An 18,106-nucleotide genomic window follows, 5' to 3' on the forward strand; every position below is an offset into this window, starting at 1 on the left:
AAAAAAATACAAACAAACATTTTGGTTCGAGGTCAAACGTTGGTGTTGCTTTGTTGTAGCTAGCCAGTTAGCGTAGCAAGCTACCTACTCGAATTCAAGTTGGCTAGCAAGCTACCTCGCTAACTTGGCACCAGAACGAATGCCTGTGCGTTCACTACACTAGCCTATCTGGCGATGCAGTTACGTGGTCTTACAACAGTAAACACATACTATTTTTCTTTATTTCCACCTTTGGGTAAATACTAGTGACTATAACTGGATAGCTGTGTAACTTTCACCAATTGTTATTTAGTACATCTGGAAAGCATATTGTTTTGTTTGTAATCTTGAAAGTTTTGCAAGCTGTTTACAGCAGCCAGCTTCCTAAATTCTCCTGTCATTTAAAAATATTATTCTTGTTGTTTTGAAATGTGTGTGTAGATTGTTTATTGTTTGGTTCGGTGTTTTTTCCTTAAGTGATCCCTTTGAGGTGGTTAACACGTAGGATCGTGGCACGCCGATCTCAGCTGCAACTTAGTTTAAGCAACCACGCATGTCCAGCCTCACGTAATTTGGGTTTAGAGACAATGGTTTAATCTTGCAAAATTTAGGCAGTGTTTGCAAAACTAAAATGTGGTTTTACTATACTTTTCTAAATCTTTGTGTATGCACATCGGTCTGACCAAGGTTCATTTTTAATATAAATTGTAGGCAATAGTTAGGGTTATCTGGTTTTTCTAGTTGTTCCGTGTGCCATTGGGGTAGATATTTAATTGAGCCAGTTGACTGCTTTAAATGTTGTGCTTTTCTCGTAACATATACGCTTTAATCACATTAAACTAGTACATTAAACCTGCCGGGACATAGGTGCAGTCCTGCTGTAATCTGCTCAGCAAATGATCGTGTTCCTTAAGCATGGATGTTTTTGTTGTTGAGCACTAGTTGATTGGATATTCTAGGCATTCCTAGATATGCCTTACTAATACAAACTCTGTATACCCATGCAGAAAACACAGCTTAGCAGCCACTGGGGAATATAGGGTCTGGATGTTGTCATTGTGTGGAAAACAAAATGGATATTTTCCACTGGCGTTTTAGTGGGTGTCTTGTTTTATGTGCAATCTGTAATCCTCCTTAAATGCTCGGTCATTTTGTTTGGCCCGCCTGCTCTAAAATCCAATCCGACATTCACCGTGTGGTTTTTCTCCTTTTATTTTCATTCTGTTCAGGCCTTGAAAATGATTTGACAGGCTCGAATGATTGGACACACCTCATTAGCCTCCCCCTAAACATAAACAAGTGCACACGCAATGCGAGAGCGCGTGCGCTCCTATGAAAGGTGCCCGTGCTTGTGTTTGAGGGGCCGTTTCGCTGCTGCTGTAGTAGTTTCTGCTCTTGCAGAGTTTGTGCAGCGGAGTTTTGTTTCACTAACAGGGGGTTTGGGAGGGGGGATATTGGAGGCAGGCGTTTGGGGCCTGGTCCATCTGGCGGCCATATTGGCCCTGTGTTGTTTCCATTGAGCAGGGCGCCTCAGAGCGCGGCTTTCATGTCGCAACTGTGGATTTGTGAACTTCCAAGATGGTTCCACACCGTCCTAATCCCAGAAACGGGCTGTGTTGTGGGTACACCAAGCCCCCTCTCTCTCTCTCTCTCTCTCTCTCTCTCTCTCTCTCTCTCTCTGTCTCCCTCTCTCCCCCCTCTCTCTCTCTGTCTCTCTGTCTCTCTCTTTCTCTCTCCCTCTCAGAGTTCCACTGGACATCCAGATGCCCTCTGTGCTGTTGGGCAGAGCTGGTGCTTTTGGACATTTTTCTTCTAGTGTCGTACTTGTATGTGCACATTGAGACGAGGAAGATCGCAACTCATTTCAGATGTATCCAGTGAACTCTTATTTGAAACTTTTTATATGTATGGCTGCATTTTGAAATGATGTGTGGAGTGACTTGCGTGTGTGTGTGCATAAAATCATAGTCATATCGAAAGGTTCCAAAGGAGGAAGGCTGAATTTGCCTTGAACAGAGACCCTATCATTGTATGATTGACAAGCAAATGTGCACTAAACTGTGTCAAAATGGACTTGCTGATGATGGTGTGCTTGTAGAATAATTGTATCCAGTGTGTCATGCAAGGTGCCTTCAGTGTGTGTGTGTGTGTGTGTGTGTGTGCGTGGGGAGGCGGCGTTAAGAGAGTGGTAAAGGGTGAACAGAAATCTGAACGCTATCAGTGGCCAAATATTAAGTGTCCTAAAATGTAATTTTCCCTCTGTTTACACTTGGCAGAGTCGAGTGGTAGTCTTGGATCAACTTCAGTGAACTTTCCTGGTGTTCCGTGCGCTTATAAATATTTAGTCAGGGAAATTCCCCCGTGCTAAAAAAGCAGTGAGTGGACCGGTGGCGGGGACCCTGGGGTTGCTGTGAGCGTGGTGCATCCCTGTGGCTGTAGATGTGTCAGATTGGGGTTTGGCCCCGTGCCACTTTTTATGAAATGGAAGTTGCCCCCTGCCCCCCCCACTCCCACCCCCTCAAAAAAAAAAAAAAAAAAAATCTGTGAATAGGACTGGACATTTCAGTAGTATTTTTTTTCCTGGTGTGTTTATAAGTTGCATGCTTTGTCCTACGTTCTGCAGACTTTTAAAGGAGGACCCCACAGTTAGCCAAGTTTTATTCTTAGTTTTGCCTTGGATTTCTACAATTGCCATATTGTGGAGGAAATGATTCTCACCAAATTTATCAATTTTGTTTCTCTCCCTGATTTTTCCCCACAATCCCTAACCTGTCAGCCTTAGGTTAGGCTACTCCTGTTCACAGTGAGTAACACTCCCTTGTTGATATGATTTGTGAGTTTAACGTCAGTTTTGTATGCCTGATAAGTTGTGTGGAGTATTGCCCTACATGTGTCTTTTACACTCTGTTGGAATGAATTGGTCAAAATCCAACCAGTGCAACAGTGTCTTTGGTGTGGAAAATAAACATGTCTGCTGGAAAAGTGGAAGAAATAAAATATCAGATGTAATTCTGAAGCCGTGTATGTCTCTAATGGGAATAGTCTGTGCGGTTCCGCTTTCGAGCACTTTACACAGAGCTGATATGGCCCAGCAGCTAAAAGAGCAGCGCTGTGCCATATCAGTAACAGTCAGGGCACTGACGCGTCTCTTGGCGTCTTGCAGCCGTGGACACAGTGACTGGCGGACGCGGCGGTGCGATCGCTGATCTGTCTCTGCTGTAGGTGGCGCTGTGCAGCGTTGGTTTCTCCCCGTTCTGTTCTTCCTTCACTTTTACAAGCAGAGGCAGCCGGTGTGCACGCAGCGGCCAGATGGTGACGTAAGCCCTGCACGTGTAGCGGCGAGCGTTAGCGGGCTGCGTTAGCGGGTTGCGTTAGCGGGCCGTGTTAGCGGGTTATGTTAGCGGGCCATGTTAGCGGGCTGTGTTAGCGGTTACGTTAGCGGGCCGTGTTAGCGGGCTGTGTTAGCGGGCCGTGTTAGCGGGTTACGTTAGCGGGTTACGTTAGCGGGCCGTGTTAGCGGGCCTTGTTAGCGGGTTACGTTAGCGGGCCGTGTTAGCGGGCTGTGTTAGCGGGTTACGTTAGCGGGCCGTGTTAGCGTGCTGTGTTAGCGGGTTTCGGTTCGGGCACGTGTCCGATTTTGTGCCGCTGGAAAACAGGTGGCGAATGGCGCACCGATGGCAGGTTTGTGGCCGGGGTTTCAGGTGCAGCGTGGAGGACGACACACCGCCCCAGTCAGTCCTCCGTGAGCGAAGAGGGGCGTGTTCACTGGAGGAGAGAGCAGTGCGTTGCAGCAGAGTGCACTGGAGCCAGCCTGGATCTGTGTGCTCTGTTCTGTGCTTGGGGAAAAAAATAAAAACAAGAATTCATTGTGATAAAGCTAATAAAGCATTAATGAGTGAATGGTATTTTTATGGGTTTTAGGTCTTGTGGCTCTGTGTTTGTGTTATTCGGGGTTGTTGGAGATGTAGCCTGTGTTCTAGTGCTCTGGTTCTTGGGTAGCGCTGCTCGGTTTCACCCCTGGAAAGCATTATGAGCCGTAATGGATAACGGGTGTAAGGTTGGCCATTAGTCACGCCACTTTGTGTAGGTGAGTGGTAACATGTGTAACGGGGAGAACTCATCACCTTCAGGAGAGCAGCTCAGCTGGTGAGCAGTGTGCACACCTTGCGATGACCTCATGTCGCATGACTCAGAGATCGTATATAGACCTGTGCTGGACTAGAGTGAAGGAGAAGGCCATGAAATGTGAAACGTTTTTTTGTTGCATGATGTGTCTTGGAAAGGAGAGAGTACATGGTGAGTTACAGACTGGTGCTTCTGATTGGCTGCCATAGTGACCCCTGGGGTCAAGGGTCAGGGGTCAGTCAGGCAGCAGAGTAATGTAGGTTGGGGGCATGAGCAAAGTTGACATCGGTGTCATGATGTATCCATGATGAATGGGCAGTTAGCAGTCTCACCCCAGACAGAGCCGTGTCCCAGGGTGCTGAGCGGCTGGCGCGGGTGCGTTCGGACGCGTTTGGGCCCTGTCGCGCGTTTTAGCGCACGCGTGTGATTGGTCCGCGGCGGGCGGAGCTGGCGTGAGACGGGAGGCTGTGTCCCGCATTCCGGCCGTGCGTGAGCGGTGAGTCACGCCCGCACCTGGGCCGAGCGGGGGGGGGGGGCGTTAGCGCCGCTGCGCTCGCGTGCGTCCCAGGCCCCGCCCCCTGCGTGACTCACCCCCGCTCGCTCTCAGCTCCTCATTTTAAATAAATAAATAAACTTCACCGGCCGCTGGTACGGCACCCCAACGATGGCCGGGCTCCACGTCCACAAGTTCTGTATTTTTTTATTCACTTTACTACCCCTCTTCTTTCATTTTTGGGCTCTGTCGTGAAGAAGAAAAAACGATGAAAGATAATTAGTTTGTTTTTTCCCCCTTTTCCTGACGATGCTTTTCTTCCAGCCCGTTCACGCGCTTGCTCTGTCGAAGCCGGTGGCGTGAAAAGCCAGCTGCACACCTGGAGAGCGTTTCGGCGTGAGGTCATCGCTGCACGCTCCCTGCCGCGCGGCGTTACCGCATCGCTGCCGCTGCCTGATGGTCCGGAGAGGGGCGAGCTCTGCGGAGGGGGGGGCGGGCTCTGCGGGGCGGGGGACGGGCTCTGCGGGGCGGGGGACGGGCTCTGCGGGGCGGGGGGCGGGCTCTGCGGAGCGGGGTTCATGGGTCCCCCCGCGCAGGGCTTTGCGCTCTTCGCGCTTTGCTTGCTCTCGCTGTTGCATTCTTAAGCCGTGATTCGCTGGTGCCGTTAAATGAGCTGTTATGTAAGACTGGCCTCTGCGCTGCTCACAGATAGGACCGCCACGGTGCTGTCTGAGACCGTTCTGTAGGCCTGCAGGCCTAACGTAACTCTTAAACTCCCCCCTCTCTCTCCCCGCTCCCCCAGGTACCCCCCTCCTCTTGTACGCCAACCGGCGGGACCTGCGGCTGGTGGACGCGGCGCAGGGGCGGGGCAACGCCACGGTGGTGGTGAGCGGGCTGGAGGACGCGGCGGCGGTGGACTACGTCTACGCCCAGGGCCTCATCTACTGGAGCGACGTCAGCGAGGAGGCCATCAAGCGCACCAGCTTCAACCGCTCGGGCGGGGCCGGGGGCGGGGCCGCGCAGACCGTGGTGGTCTCCGGCCTGCACTCCCCGGACGGCCTGGCCTGCGATTGGCTGGGGCTCAAGCTCTACTGGACCGACTCGGAGACCAACCGGATCGAGGTGGCCGAGCTGGATGGGTCGCTGAGGAAGGTGCTGTTCTGGCAGGACCTGGACCAGCCCAGGGCCATCGCCCTGGACCCAGCGAGAGGGTAAGGCTCAGTGCTCTCAGGTACCCAGCTCCACCCCTCCCTGTCGCGCTGGCAGCGGAGGGGTGTTTTTTGGCGCCGTCCCAAGGGGGAAGATGGCCACGGTTTACACCCCCTTTCTAGCTGAAGCTCTCGGGTCCACTGTTTTGGGTCTGGGGCGATTTGGGGTGAATTTGTCCTGTTTGTGAGATTGTTCTTGGTTCTGTCCGGGCTGCTTATGGCTAAACAGCTTTATTAGTTATTTGTGTGTGTGCGATTGTGAATGAGTGTCTGTGTGTGTGTGTGCGCACGCGTCTGTGCATGCCTGTGTGTGTGCATGTGTGTGTGTGTGTGTACATGCGTGTGTGTGTGGAAACACAGAACCTGGATCTTGACCCCAACCCTGGAAATCCTGGGTCGGTACTTGGCAGCAGGAAGTACCTACATGCTAAAAAATGAGCAACATGCCATTTCCATTTGTTTGTGATGAAATGTGCTTTGACGTGTGTAAACGCAGTGAACAGAATCGTTTTCCAGAGTCTTTGGCATGGATCGTTGGATTGGGAAAGAGGTTTTGTGTTTTGTACTGGAAAGCGTGAAGCCGGTGGAGGGATTAAGCAAGTTTAACGAGCCCAGCTCAGGAAGTGTGGCACCTCGAGGTGGAGCGGATTGACTGGTGTTTGGTAGTGGGCTCCAGTGCGCTGTGTGGTCTGTCTCAGCCATTCATCTCCTGAAAGTCATAGTTTTTTTTTATTTGTGTGCTGGTTTTTGTTTTCGCTCTGAAGTTGGCAACCAGTTTAGATCCAAGAACCCAAATGAGGTGAATTAAGGCTGGAGGCAACTGCTTCAGTTGTGTGGACTGTGGGAGCGTGTGTATAGTGTACCAAACTGCAGGAGAGGGTGTATAAGGTACTGAACTGCAGGATAGTGTGTGTAGTGTACCAGACTGTAGGAGAGAGTGTATAGTGAACTGCAGAGGGTGTACGCTTGTCTACTAGAGGTGTCATGGAGTGTGTGATCAGTCAGGTTTTGTAAGGTCTAACCAAGCACTCAAGTCATTTTACGAGTTTCATTTACATACAGGAGCATACAAATTTTTATCTCTCCTTCAGAAGGGGGGGAAAACAAGTTTTGATGGAGGGAGTGGGGGCAGCCAATCGCACACACCCATTGTAAAGGGATTAATCAAATAATAGTGTGTATGTGAGGTACTGAAGCATCCTGCCATCTTACTGCTGATAATACGTGTGCGTGCGTGTAAGGTGTGTGTGTGTGTGGTGTGTGGGGGTGTGTGTGTGTGTGTGTGTGTGTGTGTGCGTTCGTGTAAAGGGGGTGTGTGCGTGTGTGTGGGGTGTGTAGTGTGTGTGTGTGTGTGTGTGTGTGGGTGTGTGTGTGTGTGTGTGTGTGCGCGTGTGTGTAAAGGGGGTGTGCGTGTGTGTGCGTGTGTGTGCGTGTGTGTGTGTGTGTGTGTGTGTGTGTGTGTGTGTGTGTGTGTGTGTAAAGGGGGTGTGTGTTTATCTACTTGCTGATTTAACTGTAGTCAGACTGTTTGTCTGCATCAATTTTCCGCCTCATTTCCCTGGAAACACACGCCTGGGTGTTTACTGAGGCAGTGGAGGGTGAGCTCTTTCTGCAGTGCACTGTGGGAAAGAGAGTCTGCGCTGTGATTCAGATTCCCCGCCTGACGGTCTCAGGCCCGGCACCCTGTCCTGTCTTTGCCTGTGGAAACGTTGGTCTGAGAGACCGTGTTTACGCGGGTCTGTGTCTGGTCTGGCTGTCTCCCTCTTTTCATCCGAGAGTCCGTGTCTGAGCCAGATGAGCCGAGCCGTGTGGTAGACGTCTCGCTCTTGGCTTCTTCTAGCGGCTGATTCGGCGCTGGTTACGGTCGGGATCGTGGTGATATTTCGGCTGTCACTCGGGGTAGTGAGTGTGTTTTCCCCCCTTTTGCCACGGCTTGATTTCAGACCGCATTCTATCCTTTTCTGATGAAACGAGCGCCCTTTCTCTGCCATTCCCACGTTTCTGGGTTCTGTCCCGCTGCTACGTGCGCTGTGTGTGTGTCATATCGGTGGCTAGGAGCCTGGTTTGGTCAGATCGGTGGATGTGAGCCAGGTTTGGTCAGATCGGTGGCTGTGAGCCTGGTTTGGTCAGATCGGTGGCTGGGAGCCTGGTTTGGTCAGATCGGTGGCTGGGAGCCTGGTTTGGTCAGATCGGTGGCTGGGAGCCTGGTTTGGTCAGATCGGAGGATATGGGCATTAAATCCAACTCAAGTGTGAACTGGGCCCCTTCTTTCTGATGGACAGAATGCGATGCCTAGCGGGTCTTCCACTTTGCGAGTTCCTTTTAATCGGATTTCCGGAGGAGAAGGTTCGATCTGCGTTGAGTGTTCCTGTTTAACTCAGCGAAAGAGGAAGAGCTGGAGTTTCTAATGTTATTTTTACTGTGAATTTGGTCACTTCTTGAAAACAGACTTTGTGCCGCTGAGAGAGAGCGTAGAGGGAGAGAGGGAGACTGAAGGAGAGAGAGAGAGAGAGGGGGCAGAAAGAGGGGGACTGAGGCTGTCCCGGAGCGTGCTGTTGACAGGCGGTAACTAGGTGACCGTTGGTAACCGGAGCAGCGGGTCTGGGGCGGATGGGCGAAGGCCGGGGGGGGATGGGGGGGGGGAACTGGACCCTGGTCCTCCGCGGTGGTCCACTGACCCCGCCCACATGCCAATCACCCCCCCGCGCCCCGCCCTGCCGCAGCCAAGGCCGACACAAGGCGCCATTGTTCCGGCCCACTTTGGGGACCCTGTCCCCGAACTCGGGGGGCCAGGAGTCTGAGCCAGGGGTCCCCGAGGTGGATGGGGATTGAAAAAAAAATTCTTTGGTATTTTTTGGTCTAATTTATTTTCGCGTGCGTTTCTGTCTTGGCTTGACTGTGAAACTTCCTTGTGAAAGGTCGGGGTGAAATGTGGAGAGGAGGACACGCTCTTGCTTCCGTGTACATTCCGTGCCTACCTGCTGCTCGCATCTTGGCTCCGAGCCAGCCATCTTTGCAGGGGCGTGGCCAACCGGGTCCAGACGGCAGCACTACCAATCAGCTGGTTTAGAAATGCCTTTTCTCGCAGTGAGGGAAAACAAATCTTTATTTTTCCTGAGTGTCGCAGAATCCTGTGTATGTACAGGCTCTGTTGTGTGTTTTGAGGGGAACGTGCGCGCCCTCGGTGTGAGACGCTCGGTATGTTTATGTTTTCGGAGCTCGTTTCGCCCGTACGTTTCCGGGGCTTTCTCCGCGGTGGTCCGGACGCGCTCCACGCGCCTAATCCCCGGCAGGGGGGGGGGGCACACGTTCGCCGCCGTTTCCTGCTGAGAGAGAGAGAGAGGACGGTCGGCGGGGCGACGGGCCCAGCATGCCGTTGGAAACCCCGTCCTTCCTGCGTCTGATTCTCATTCCCTCCCCCCCCGCCCCCCCCGTGCGTATGATCCTCCGCCAGCCCCCACACGCTATTTATAACCCCCGCCGGCAGCTTCGCTGAGTCCCGCCCACCCTGGCAACCCAGCCGCCCCTCCTGCTGTGCTCCCATCTCACCCCCCCCCACCCCAAAGTGACACGAGCTGAGAGCAGCGCTCAGGCACCGGTGGCTGACAGGCTCTGCGTTTCAGCACCGGTCCTGTACCTCACACACCGTTACGCTCTCCCCCTCTCTCTCTCTCTCTCCCTCCTCTCTTCTCTCTCTCTCTCCCTCGCTCTCTCTGTCTCTGTCTCTCCTCCTCTCTCTCTCTCTCCCCCTCTCTCTCTCTCTCTCCCCCTCTCTCTGTCTCTCTCCCTCTTTCTGTCTCTCTCCCCCTCTTTCTCCCTCTCTCTCTCTCTCCATCTCTCTCTCTCTCTCCCTCTTTCTGTCTCTCTCTCTCCCTCTTTCTGTCTCTCTCTCTCCATCTCCATCTCTCTCTCTCTCTCTTTCTCCCTCTCTCTCTCTCTGCGCTGTTTGGGGTACCCCTGTGTCTCCCCAGCCATGCTGGAGGTGAGCCTTGGGGTACAGTGACTGGAAGACCCAAACATGTAAGGGGTGTGTACAGGGGTGTAGGAAAGCGCACATGGCTGCCTCTGTGCTGATGGATTGGGGGGGGTTGGATAATGATAGGACTGGGGCTGGTTACTGTCCCGTGGCCCCGCCCAGACACTGCGGGCCACTCCGCTCCGGGGGATGGTGATGATTGGCGTTTGGGACCCTGGGAGTGCAGAGTGGTTCCGGAATCTTCTCAGCTGTGTGTTCTGTGTTCTGCCCAGAGTGCACATCTGAGGACCAGCGCTGCAGCTGCATGAGCCCCACTCTCCTACCTGCATGTGCCTGCTCATCAGAGGGACAGGGAGAGAGGGAGAGAGAGAGAGAGAGAGGGAGAGAGCCGGGAAGAGAGAAATGTGGACACAGACAGAGTGAGGGCGAGAGGGTGAGAGAGATACAGACGGACAGACAGAGTGAGGGCGAGAGGGTGAGAGGTAGGGGGAGAGAGATACAGACGGACAGACAGAGAGAGAGAGATGAAGAGACGGAGGGATGCAGCGGTGTGTGGGTGCAGCGGAGCTCTTCCCCAGGCGTGGGGTGTGAATGGGCATGGTAATGCACTCAGCCCGGGATAAAGGGCCCCTCTAATGTATTCATTGCTTTTATTTCAGTTGGAGCGACTCCATTCTCCTGGTGTGTGTGTGTGTGAGTGTGTCTGTGTCTGCATTTGCGTGCGTGTATGTATGGATGTGTGTGTGTCTGTATGTGAGTGTGTGTATGTGTGTGTGTATCTATGTGAGTGTGTGTGTGCATGCATACGTGTGTGTATGTGAGTGTACGTGCATGTACGTGAATGTGTGTTTGTGTCTGAGTGTATGTATGTCTGAGTGTGTGTATGTGTGTGTGTGTATAAGTGTGTGTGTGTGTGTGTGTGTGTGTGTGTGTGGGACAGAGAGATGGAGGGCTAACTCCGTGGGCTTCCCTCAGCAAGCAGTGCTGTAATTACTCCATTGTACAAATAGCTTAGTGAGCTTCCGATTAATTACCCTGCCTGCCGGAACAGCCCCCCCGCTGCGGGAGCCTGCCCCCCCCCCCCCCCCCCCCCCGCCGTGTCCCTCCGTCTCTGTGTGCATCACACTCTCAAAATGCTAATGCGCCTAGCAACCCATCAGCACCTCATTCCACAGAGCTTGCCAGAATACATGCTTCTGCCTTCGCGTGCACAGTAACCCGACAAAACGCACGTTTCGTTCTAACGCTTGGATCGCAAAGCGATGTGTGTGTGTCTGTAAGTGTATCTGTGTGTGTGTGTGTGTATATCTGTGTGGAAGTGTATCTGTGTGTGTGTGTGTAAGTGTATCTGTGTATCTGTGTGTGTGTGTGTATCTGTGTGTAAGTGTATCTGTGTGTGTGTGTGTATCTGTGTGGACGTGTGTGTGTGTGTGAGAGAGCCTGTGTCTGTGTTTTCTCTTTGATCCTTGTGGCAGCTGTTTTTGGTTACTGCCTTTTCTTGTAGTTTTTTCCCCTGCAAAAAAAAAAAAATACTCAAAGTGAGCCGGAGCAGTTGTGTAAAATGTGTGAGGCAGAGTGTGGGGATGGCTTCCAAAACCGTGATTCATTGTAAAGGGGGGGGGGGCAGGGGTAGGGGGGGTAAAATGTCCTCTCTTCACCTACGTTCTCCTGCTCTGTTGCGGCTCCAGTGGAAAATACTGTGCAATGAAGACAAATCCTCCATCGGTTGGTTTTGATTTTCGTTTGAATTATTTACAGGAAAAGTGCTGAGTGTGTGCCCAGAGGCTGGGGGTCCTCACAGCGCTGGTGTGTTTACTCTGCGGGCTCCAGCTGGTTGCCTTTTGCCTTTTGTCAGGGATAGAGGTGGAAACCGGCCTTCTGGGTCGCGTTGGGTGCCTAACGTACAGCTCACTCCTGCGCAGAGAGAATGCGCTTCTCAGGAGAGCGAGCCGGGCAGCTTTATTTAAAACCGGAGATGGACACGACGGCCGCCAGGTTGCTTTTTGTAGAGAAGCGATGTCTTTGCTCTTTTGTGATTTGGAAAATATTCCTGAGAATAAAAGGCAACCCACAGAGCTCATGGGAAATTAATTTAAAAAGCAGGTCACATGTCCTTAAAGCAGGGACTATGCAGCTGTGATGTCACCAAAACTACCGCACGTAGCTGCATTTTTATCTTTCACCTGTTTGCTTCTCCCTTGCAGTGTCCGGTGGCCAGTCATTGAACTCTGAAGCAGACTGGAGTTTAGGTTGTGCTTACCAGCTCATTTCTCTGGCAGGAGCTGGTGCTTAAGTTTCTGTGATTTATGTTGTCATAAAGCAGCTGCTGTGGTCAGCTGGACACCTGCGAGCTTCCCGTAGTCACCGCAGCCGTGGTCATAAAACACAGTTCGGTTCGGTGACATCACAGCTGTGCAGTGGTCCAGCACAGTGGCTACTATGACATCACAGCACACAGTTGTCATAGTAGCTGCAGTGGTTTATCCGGTACCTTGAACAGCGGGTGTGTTGGAGGGAAAGTGGAGACACTCTATAAACAGGACTAGAAGAACCCAACACTGCCACTATGTATGATCAGGGCTATGATTTCCTCTGCTGCTGCTCCTGCTCATTCTGATTGGAGGAAATGGTGGAATGGAACAGATGTGATTGGCCCTCGTGTACTGCAGGTTGTGGGGTGCTGGCGCGGTGCCCGCCGGGTTGGCTGCGGGCATTTTTGGGGCTTAAGAGTGCGGGCACGCATCTATACAGCCAGCTGCCCGTGAGGTGGAAGTCTAGCACGGTGCTGGATTGGATTTAACAGCAGGGGGTTCACTTTACTGTATAACGGCCTTCTCACAGGCTCTGACTAAACCCCCCCCCCCAGAGGATCTGACTAAAAACACCCCCCCCGCCATTCCTTTCTTCTTTGTCCAAGTCTTGCCAGAGGGAGCTTTTTATTTTTCTATAAGATATTGGCAGCTATTTAGCCAGGGTAATGGCCAAGCCATGTTGGCATTCTGTGTATGCAGGGCTGTTTCACACGCTCCCCACGCGGGGGGGTGGGGGGTGGGGTAGGAGTGGGAGTGTGGGAGGGGGAGGGGGGTGTGGGGAGGGGGGGGGGTGTGGGTTGGGCTGGGGTTAATGGTCTCTGTGGGTGTCTGCTACACACGTGCACCGCCTGTTTGATCCACTCTGGAGGAGTGGGGCTGCAGCTCACTCACCCTGCATGGGGCTTGGCTTAGGCACCTACACACACACACACACACACACACACACGTTATATACCCTGTCACACAAGTATATACTCACGCGCTCGTATATATACACACACACACACACACACACACACACGTTATATACCCTGTCACACAAGTATATACTCACACACACACACGTTATATACACGCACACGTATATACGCACACATACACTCACACACACATGCATGCGTGCACACTCACCTGCACACGTATACACACACATGTAATTGACACGTGTTAATTGTAACAGCGCACGACGCACGTTCAGCTCCTCTCGCAGCGAGACGCCTGGTTTCGGTCAGCATTCTGTAGGTGGGATGATTTAATCTGCTTTTGCATAAATCTCATTTCCACGCTCAGTTTTGTTTTTCCTTGCGTGCTGTAGAGCTAAACCAGACTGTTGTTTGACGGTGGATCCGTAGGTTTAGGTTCATACTTGGCCCTTCAGCTTGGCTCTTACTTTCCCTGTTTGACTTATGCGCAGCATGCTGTAAGATGCAAACTTGGCTGGCCCCGGGGTGAAGTGATTTGCTTATAAAATACTACGGATATCAGATAACGATGCACATCCTGACCGTGGCACATTTTTAATACCTTCGTGCATTATGGATGGTTATGTAAACCAGGGGAGAAATGTGCCGTGTTTCTGGTTTATGCCAGAACTGCAATTTGAATAACTGGGTTTGCGATCCAATTTGCAAATTCATGGAACTGTGTGGTGTCAAAAAAAATACCCTTGTATGTGTCCCTTGTAATGAAAAAACCTTTAATGGGTACAGAAAAAAACAAGCAGAGTTTTTGTGCTACTGTGGAAGTTTGTGATGAGTATTTGTGTTGTTGTGGAGCTATGTGATGAGTATTTGTGTTGCTGTGGAGCTATGTGATGAGTATTTGTGTTGTTGTGGAGCTATGTGATGAGTATTTGTGTTGTTGTGGAGCTATGTGATGAGTATTTGTGTTGTTGTAGAGCTATGTGATGAGTATTTGTGTTGCTGTGGAAGTTTGTGGATAATGCTCAAAGCTGTTTGGCACACAGTAGGCCAAATACCCAGCAGCCTTTGTGCTCACTTGGATGCAGCTGAGTGCTTTCTGAAGGAGGGCGGCCTAATTATTATGTGCAGGTTTTTTAAAAAGCGTGTAATTAGGGTCATTAAAGGGTCCGGCTGAGCCCCCCCCCCAGAGCTCGTCTCTGTGTTCCTCTCTATGAGGCTTTGGACAGCAGACCAGTGCCCAGACCCAGAACAGTTTTTAACACCACTGAGTACTCCTCCCTCCTCCTCCTCCTCTCCCTCTTCCTCTTCTACCCTGTGAATCTTCACCCCCCCCCCTCCCCCAAAAGCATAAATCCCCTTCAGTCAGTGAGCCTGGCTGCTGTGAGTCAGTGATTCAGTGAGTTTGTGAGCCCAACCACTGAGTCATTGAGTCATTGAGTCATTGAGTCATTGAGTCATTGAGTCATTGAGTCATTGAGTCATTGAGTCATTGAGTCATTGAGTCATTGAGTCATTGAGTCAGTGCGAGTACGCACGTGTGTGTGAATGCGCAAGTGTGCATGTGTGTGTGTGTGAGAGAGAGGGAGTGTGTGAGTGTGTGTGTGTGTGAGAGAGAGAGGGAGTGTGTGTGTGTGTGAGGGAGAGTAAGTGTGTGAGTGTGTGTGTGTGTGAGAGAGAGAGGGAGTGTGTGTGTGTGTGTGTGAGGGAGAGTAAGTGTGTGTGTGTGTGTGTGTGAGGGAGAGTAAGTGTGTGAGTGTGTGTGTGTGTGTGCATGTGTGTGTGTGTGAGGGAGAGTAAGTGTGTGTGTGTGTGTGTGAGAGAGAGGGTGAGAGAGTGTGTGAGTGTGTGTGTGAGGGAGAGTAAGTGTGTGTGTGTGCGCATGTGTGTGTGAGAGAGCGAGTGTGTGAGTGTGTGTGTGTGTGTGAGAGGGAGAGTAAGTGTGTATATGTGAGTGTTAGTCTCTCCGCCCTGCTCCAGACCCACAGGCCGTCCCAGCCGTGGTGAATGGGAGGCGTGAGAAACGTCTCTCTGAGGTTTGTGCTTGGCTTCCGTCTCTGGTCTCCGTGCGTCCCCAGTGTGGAGCCTCTCCCTGTCACTCACATAATTACTGCATGGGCCGGGGAAAGGGCATTCCACACCCCCTGGCACAGAAGTGTGAAAATAAAGTTTTGTGCTTTCAGTGTGAATGAAAATTGATTTATTCAACAGTTTCTAAGAAATCCACGACAGTGGTGAGTGATGGATACAGCACTACAGATGTGATTAGTGATGGATACAGCAGTGTGGATGTGATGCGTGATGGATACAGCACTACAGATGTGATTAGTGATGGATACAGCAGTGTGGATGTGATGCGTGATGGATACAGCACTACAAATGTGATTATTGGATACAGCAGTGTGGATGTGATGCGTGATTGATACAGCAGTGTGGATGTGATGCGTGATTGATACAGCAGTGTGGATGTGATGCGTGATGGATACAGCACTACAGATGTGATTAGTGATGGATACAGCAGTGTGGATGTGATGCGTGATGGATACAGCACTACAAATGTGATTATTGGATACAGCAGTGTGGATGTGATGCGTGATTGATACAGCAGTGTGGATGTGATGCGTGATTGATACAGAAGTGTGGATGTGACGCGTGATTGATACAGCAGTGTGGATGTGATGCGTGATTGATACAGCAGTGTGGATGTGATGAGTGATTGGTACAGCAGTGTGGATGTGATGAGTGATTGATACTGTAGTAATGGATTTGAGTCCCTTTGCTCATTCTACCTTTTGCCCCTGTGTTTTAAGGAGGTGGGGAGGTGTTTGGGGAAACGATGGCAGTCATGGGGCTCTGGATGGGGGATGGGGGGTGGGGGTAGTCCAGCTGGGAGGAGGGTCGGAAAGGCAATTTGGGAAAACAAAAGCAGCCGTTAACAGGCCGGGCCCAGAGCCCCGCTGGGCCTCTTTGTGTTTGTGCCGAATCCGCTCTGCCCCCCGTCTCTCCCTTCCTCTGCGTCAGACGCGTCCACAAACAGGCCCTTAATCCCTCCCCTGGGCCCCCACCGGGCTCCCCAAATACCGTCCCGTGCAGCGAGCCCCCCCGAGCGCTAGCGCCGCCGCGGGCCTCTCAGCGCCAGCGTGTTTTCAGCCCGCTCCTCACAGGTTTATTTTGGGAGCGGGAAAGAGGAACTCGGAACAACGTCAGAAACGTTGTGTATTTGTGTAAAAATGGTGCGTCTTGCATCAGCGGTTCCCTGTCCTGTTCCTGGAGATCTGCTGTCCTGTAGGTTTCACTCCAACCCTAACAAAGCTCATCAGATTCTGCCAATTAGCAGCTCAGCATGATCTGTAGCTGCTGAGTGAGGTGAGCTCTGTTAGGTTTGGGGTGAAAATCTGCAGGACGGTAGATCTCCTGGAGGCGGGTTGGGGAGCCATGGTTTCTGGGGAGCCCTGTTTCTGGGGAGCCCTGTTTCTGTGACGGCGTGTGTGGCTGGGTCGATGCGAGCGGTTTGCCTGTGCAGGTTTATTCACCCCAGTCTGGAACGATGGAAGCTTCTGGATGTTTTGGTCCAGATGAGTCCTGTGTGTGTGTGTGCAGTGGGTTTGCATGGATCCCGTGTGGAGGCTGAGCGGCGCGTTGGCGGCTGAGCGTAGCGGGTTGCGTTGGTGGCTGAGCGTAGCGGGTTGCGTTGGCGGCTGAGCGTAGCGGGTTGCGTTGGCGGCTGAGCGTAGCGGGTTGCGTTGGCGGCTGAGCGTAGCGGGTTGCGTTGGCGGTACAGAAGGCCCTGGTCCTGCGTGTGTTGCATGCCAGGCGGCCCGCAGGCTCGGAGTTCGAGGTGAGGAGAAGGGCGTCTGTAACCAGACCCCCGGCCGCCTCTTATTGGCCAGAATCCAGCGCTCTGGAAGACGGGCCGGCTTCCTCTACCCCCCCTCCTCCTCCCCCCCCCCCACGGTGTGACGCTCCGCTTCCTCGCTTTGTCTGTCACCGGCCTCTGGCCCCTGAGCTCCAGGCTACCCGTGCAGGTCAAAGGTCATAGCCCGGGCTGGTCGGGGCCTTCAGGATGTCATGTCGCTTGTTTAGGGCGGAGTGCGTTTGGGAAGTGCTCTCGGTTGGACAGCGTGCGTTTGGGCCATGTGTTAAGATGTGTTTTATGAGCAGAAAATGATTACAGTCGTCCTCATTCAGTCTCTTTGTGAAAATATTCCTGGATTGCGTGACTGGAATACTCCAAAGCTGGGGGTGTCCTGTCTTATCCGAAAAGGGCCGGTGTGGGTGCAGAGCTCAGACTCATTCTCCTTATCAAAGTCCTGATTAAAGACCAGGATTACTTACCGCTGGGCTAGAACAAAAAACCTGCACCGACATCGACCCTTTTAGGCTGAGATTGGACCCCCCCTGGTGCAGCCCGTGGATGGCTGGAGGGCTGCAGGCAGACTGACCTGCTGGAGTTCCTGTTGGCTGTTTGTGTTCACGGTGAGCCCCCCTGTGCGATTAGGGGCTTTGATTAAAGAGCAGCATGTGGCAGCAGGAGTGGAGTCTGTGGACCACTGCAGTGCACTGAGCCCCCAGGGGCTGTATGTGTGTGTGTGTCTGTCTGTCTGTCTGTCTGTCTGTCAGTGTGTGTGTGTGTGAGAGCCTCCTGTTAGCTCTGCTAATGCTAAAGCTGAGTCCATCGGTGTAGCGAGTGCTGCAGTCCGGGGTGTGAGAAGCCCAGCTGAAGTGTGCTCTCTGTCCCCTCTGTCCCCGCAGGTACATGTACTGGACGGACTGGGGCGAGGTCCCTAAGATCGAGCGGGCGGGGATGGACGGGGCCAGTCGCTCGGTCATCGTGGACAGCGGCATCTACTGGCCCAACGGCCTGACGCTGGACTACAGCGAGCAGAAGCTGTACTGGGCCGACGCCAAGTACAGCGTCATCCACCGCTCCAGCCTGGACGGCACCGGCAGGTACGCCCCTCCCGCCCCCCTCCGCCCGTCTGTACCCCTCCCCAAATCTCTCGGCTTTACCACACCCCTCCGCCCGTCTCTCCCCCTCCCCAAATCTCTCAGCGTTACCACACCCCTCCGCCCGTCTCTCCCCCTCCCCAAAT

At 52.6% G+C, this 18,106-nt stretch overlaps 1 protein-coding gene across 1 annotated transcript in view; it reads left to right on the forward strand.

Moving 5' to 3' along the window:
- The window catches only part of lrp6 (low density lipoprotein receptor-related protein 6), a 47,283-nt gene that overhangs the window by 1,135 nt on the left and 28,042 nt on the right, over positions 1-18,106 (forward strand). The window contains 2 exon segments of the mRNA XM_064319484.1: positions 5,400-5,808; positions 17,766-17,963. Coding sequence (XP_064175554.1) covers positions 5,400-5,808; positions 17,766-17,963 — 607 coding nt within the window.

This window comes from Anguilla rostrata, chromosome 19, assembly GCF_018555375.3.
Source record: "Anguilla rostrata isolate EN2019 chromosome 19, ASM1855537v3, whole genome shotgun sequence".
NCBI lineage: Eukaryota > Metazoa > Chordata > Actinopteri > Anguilliformes > Anguillidae > Anguilla > Anguilla rostrata.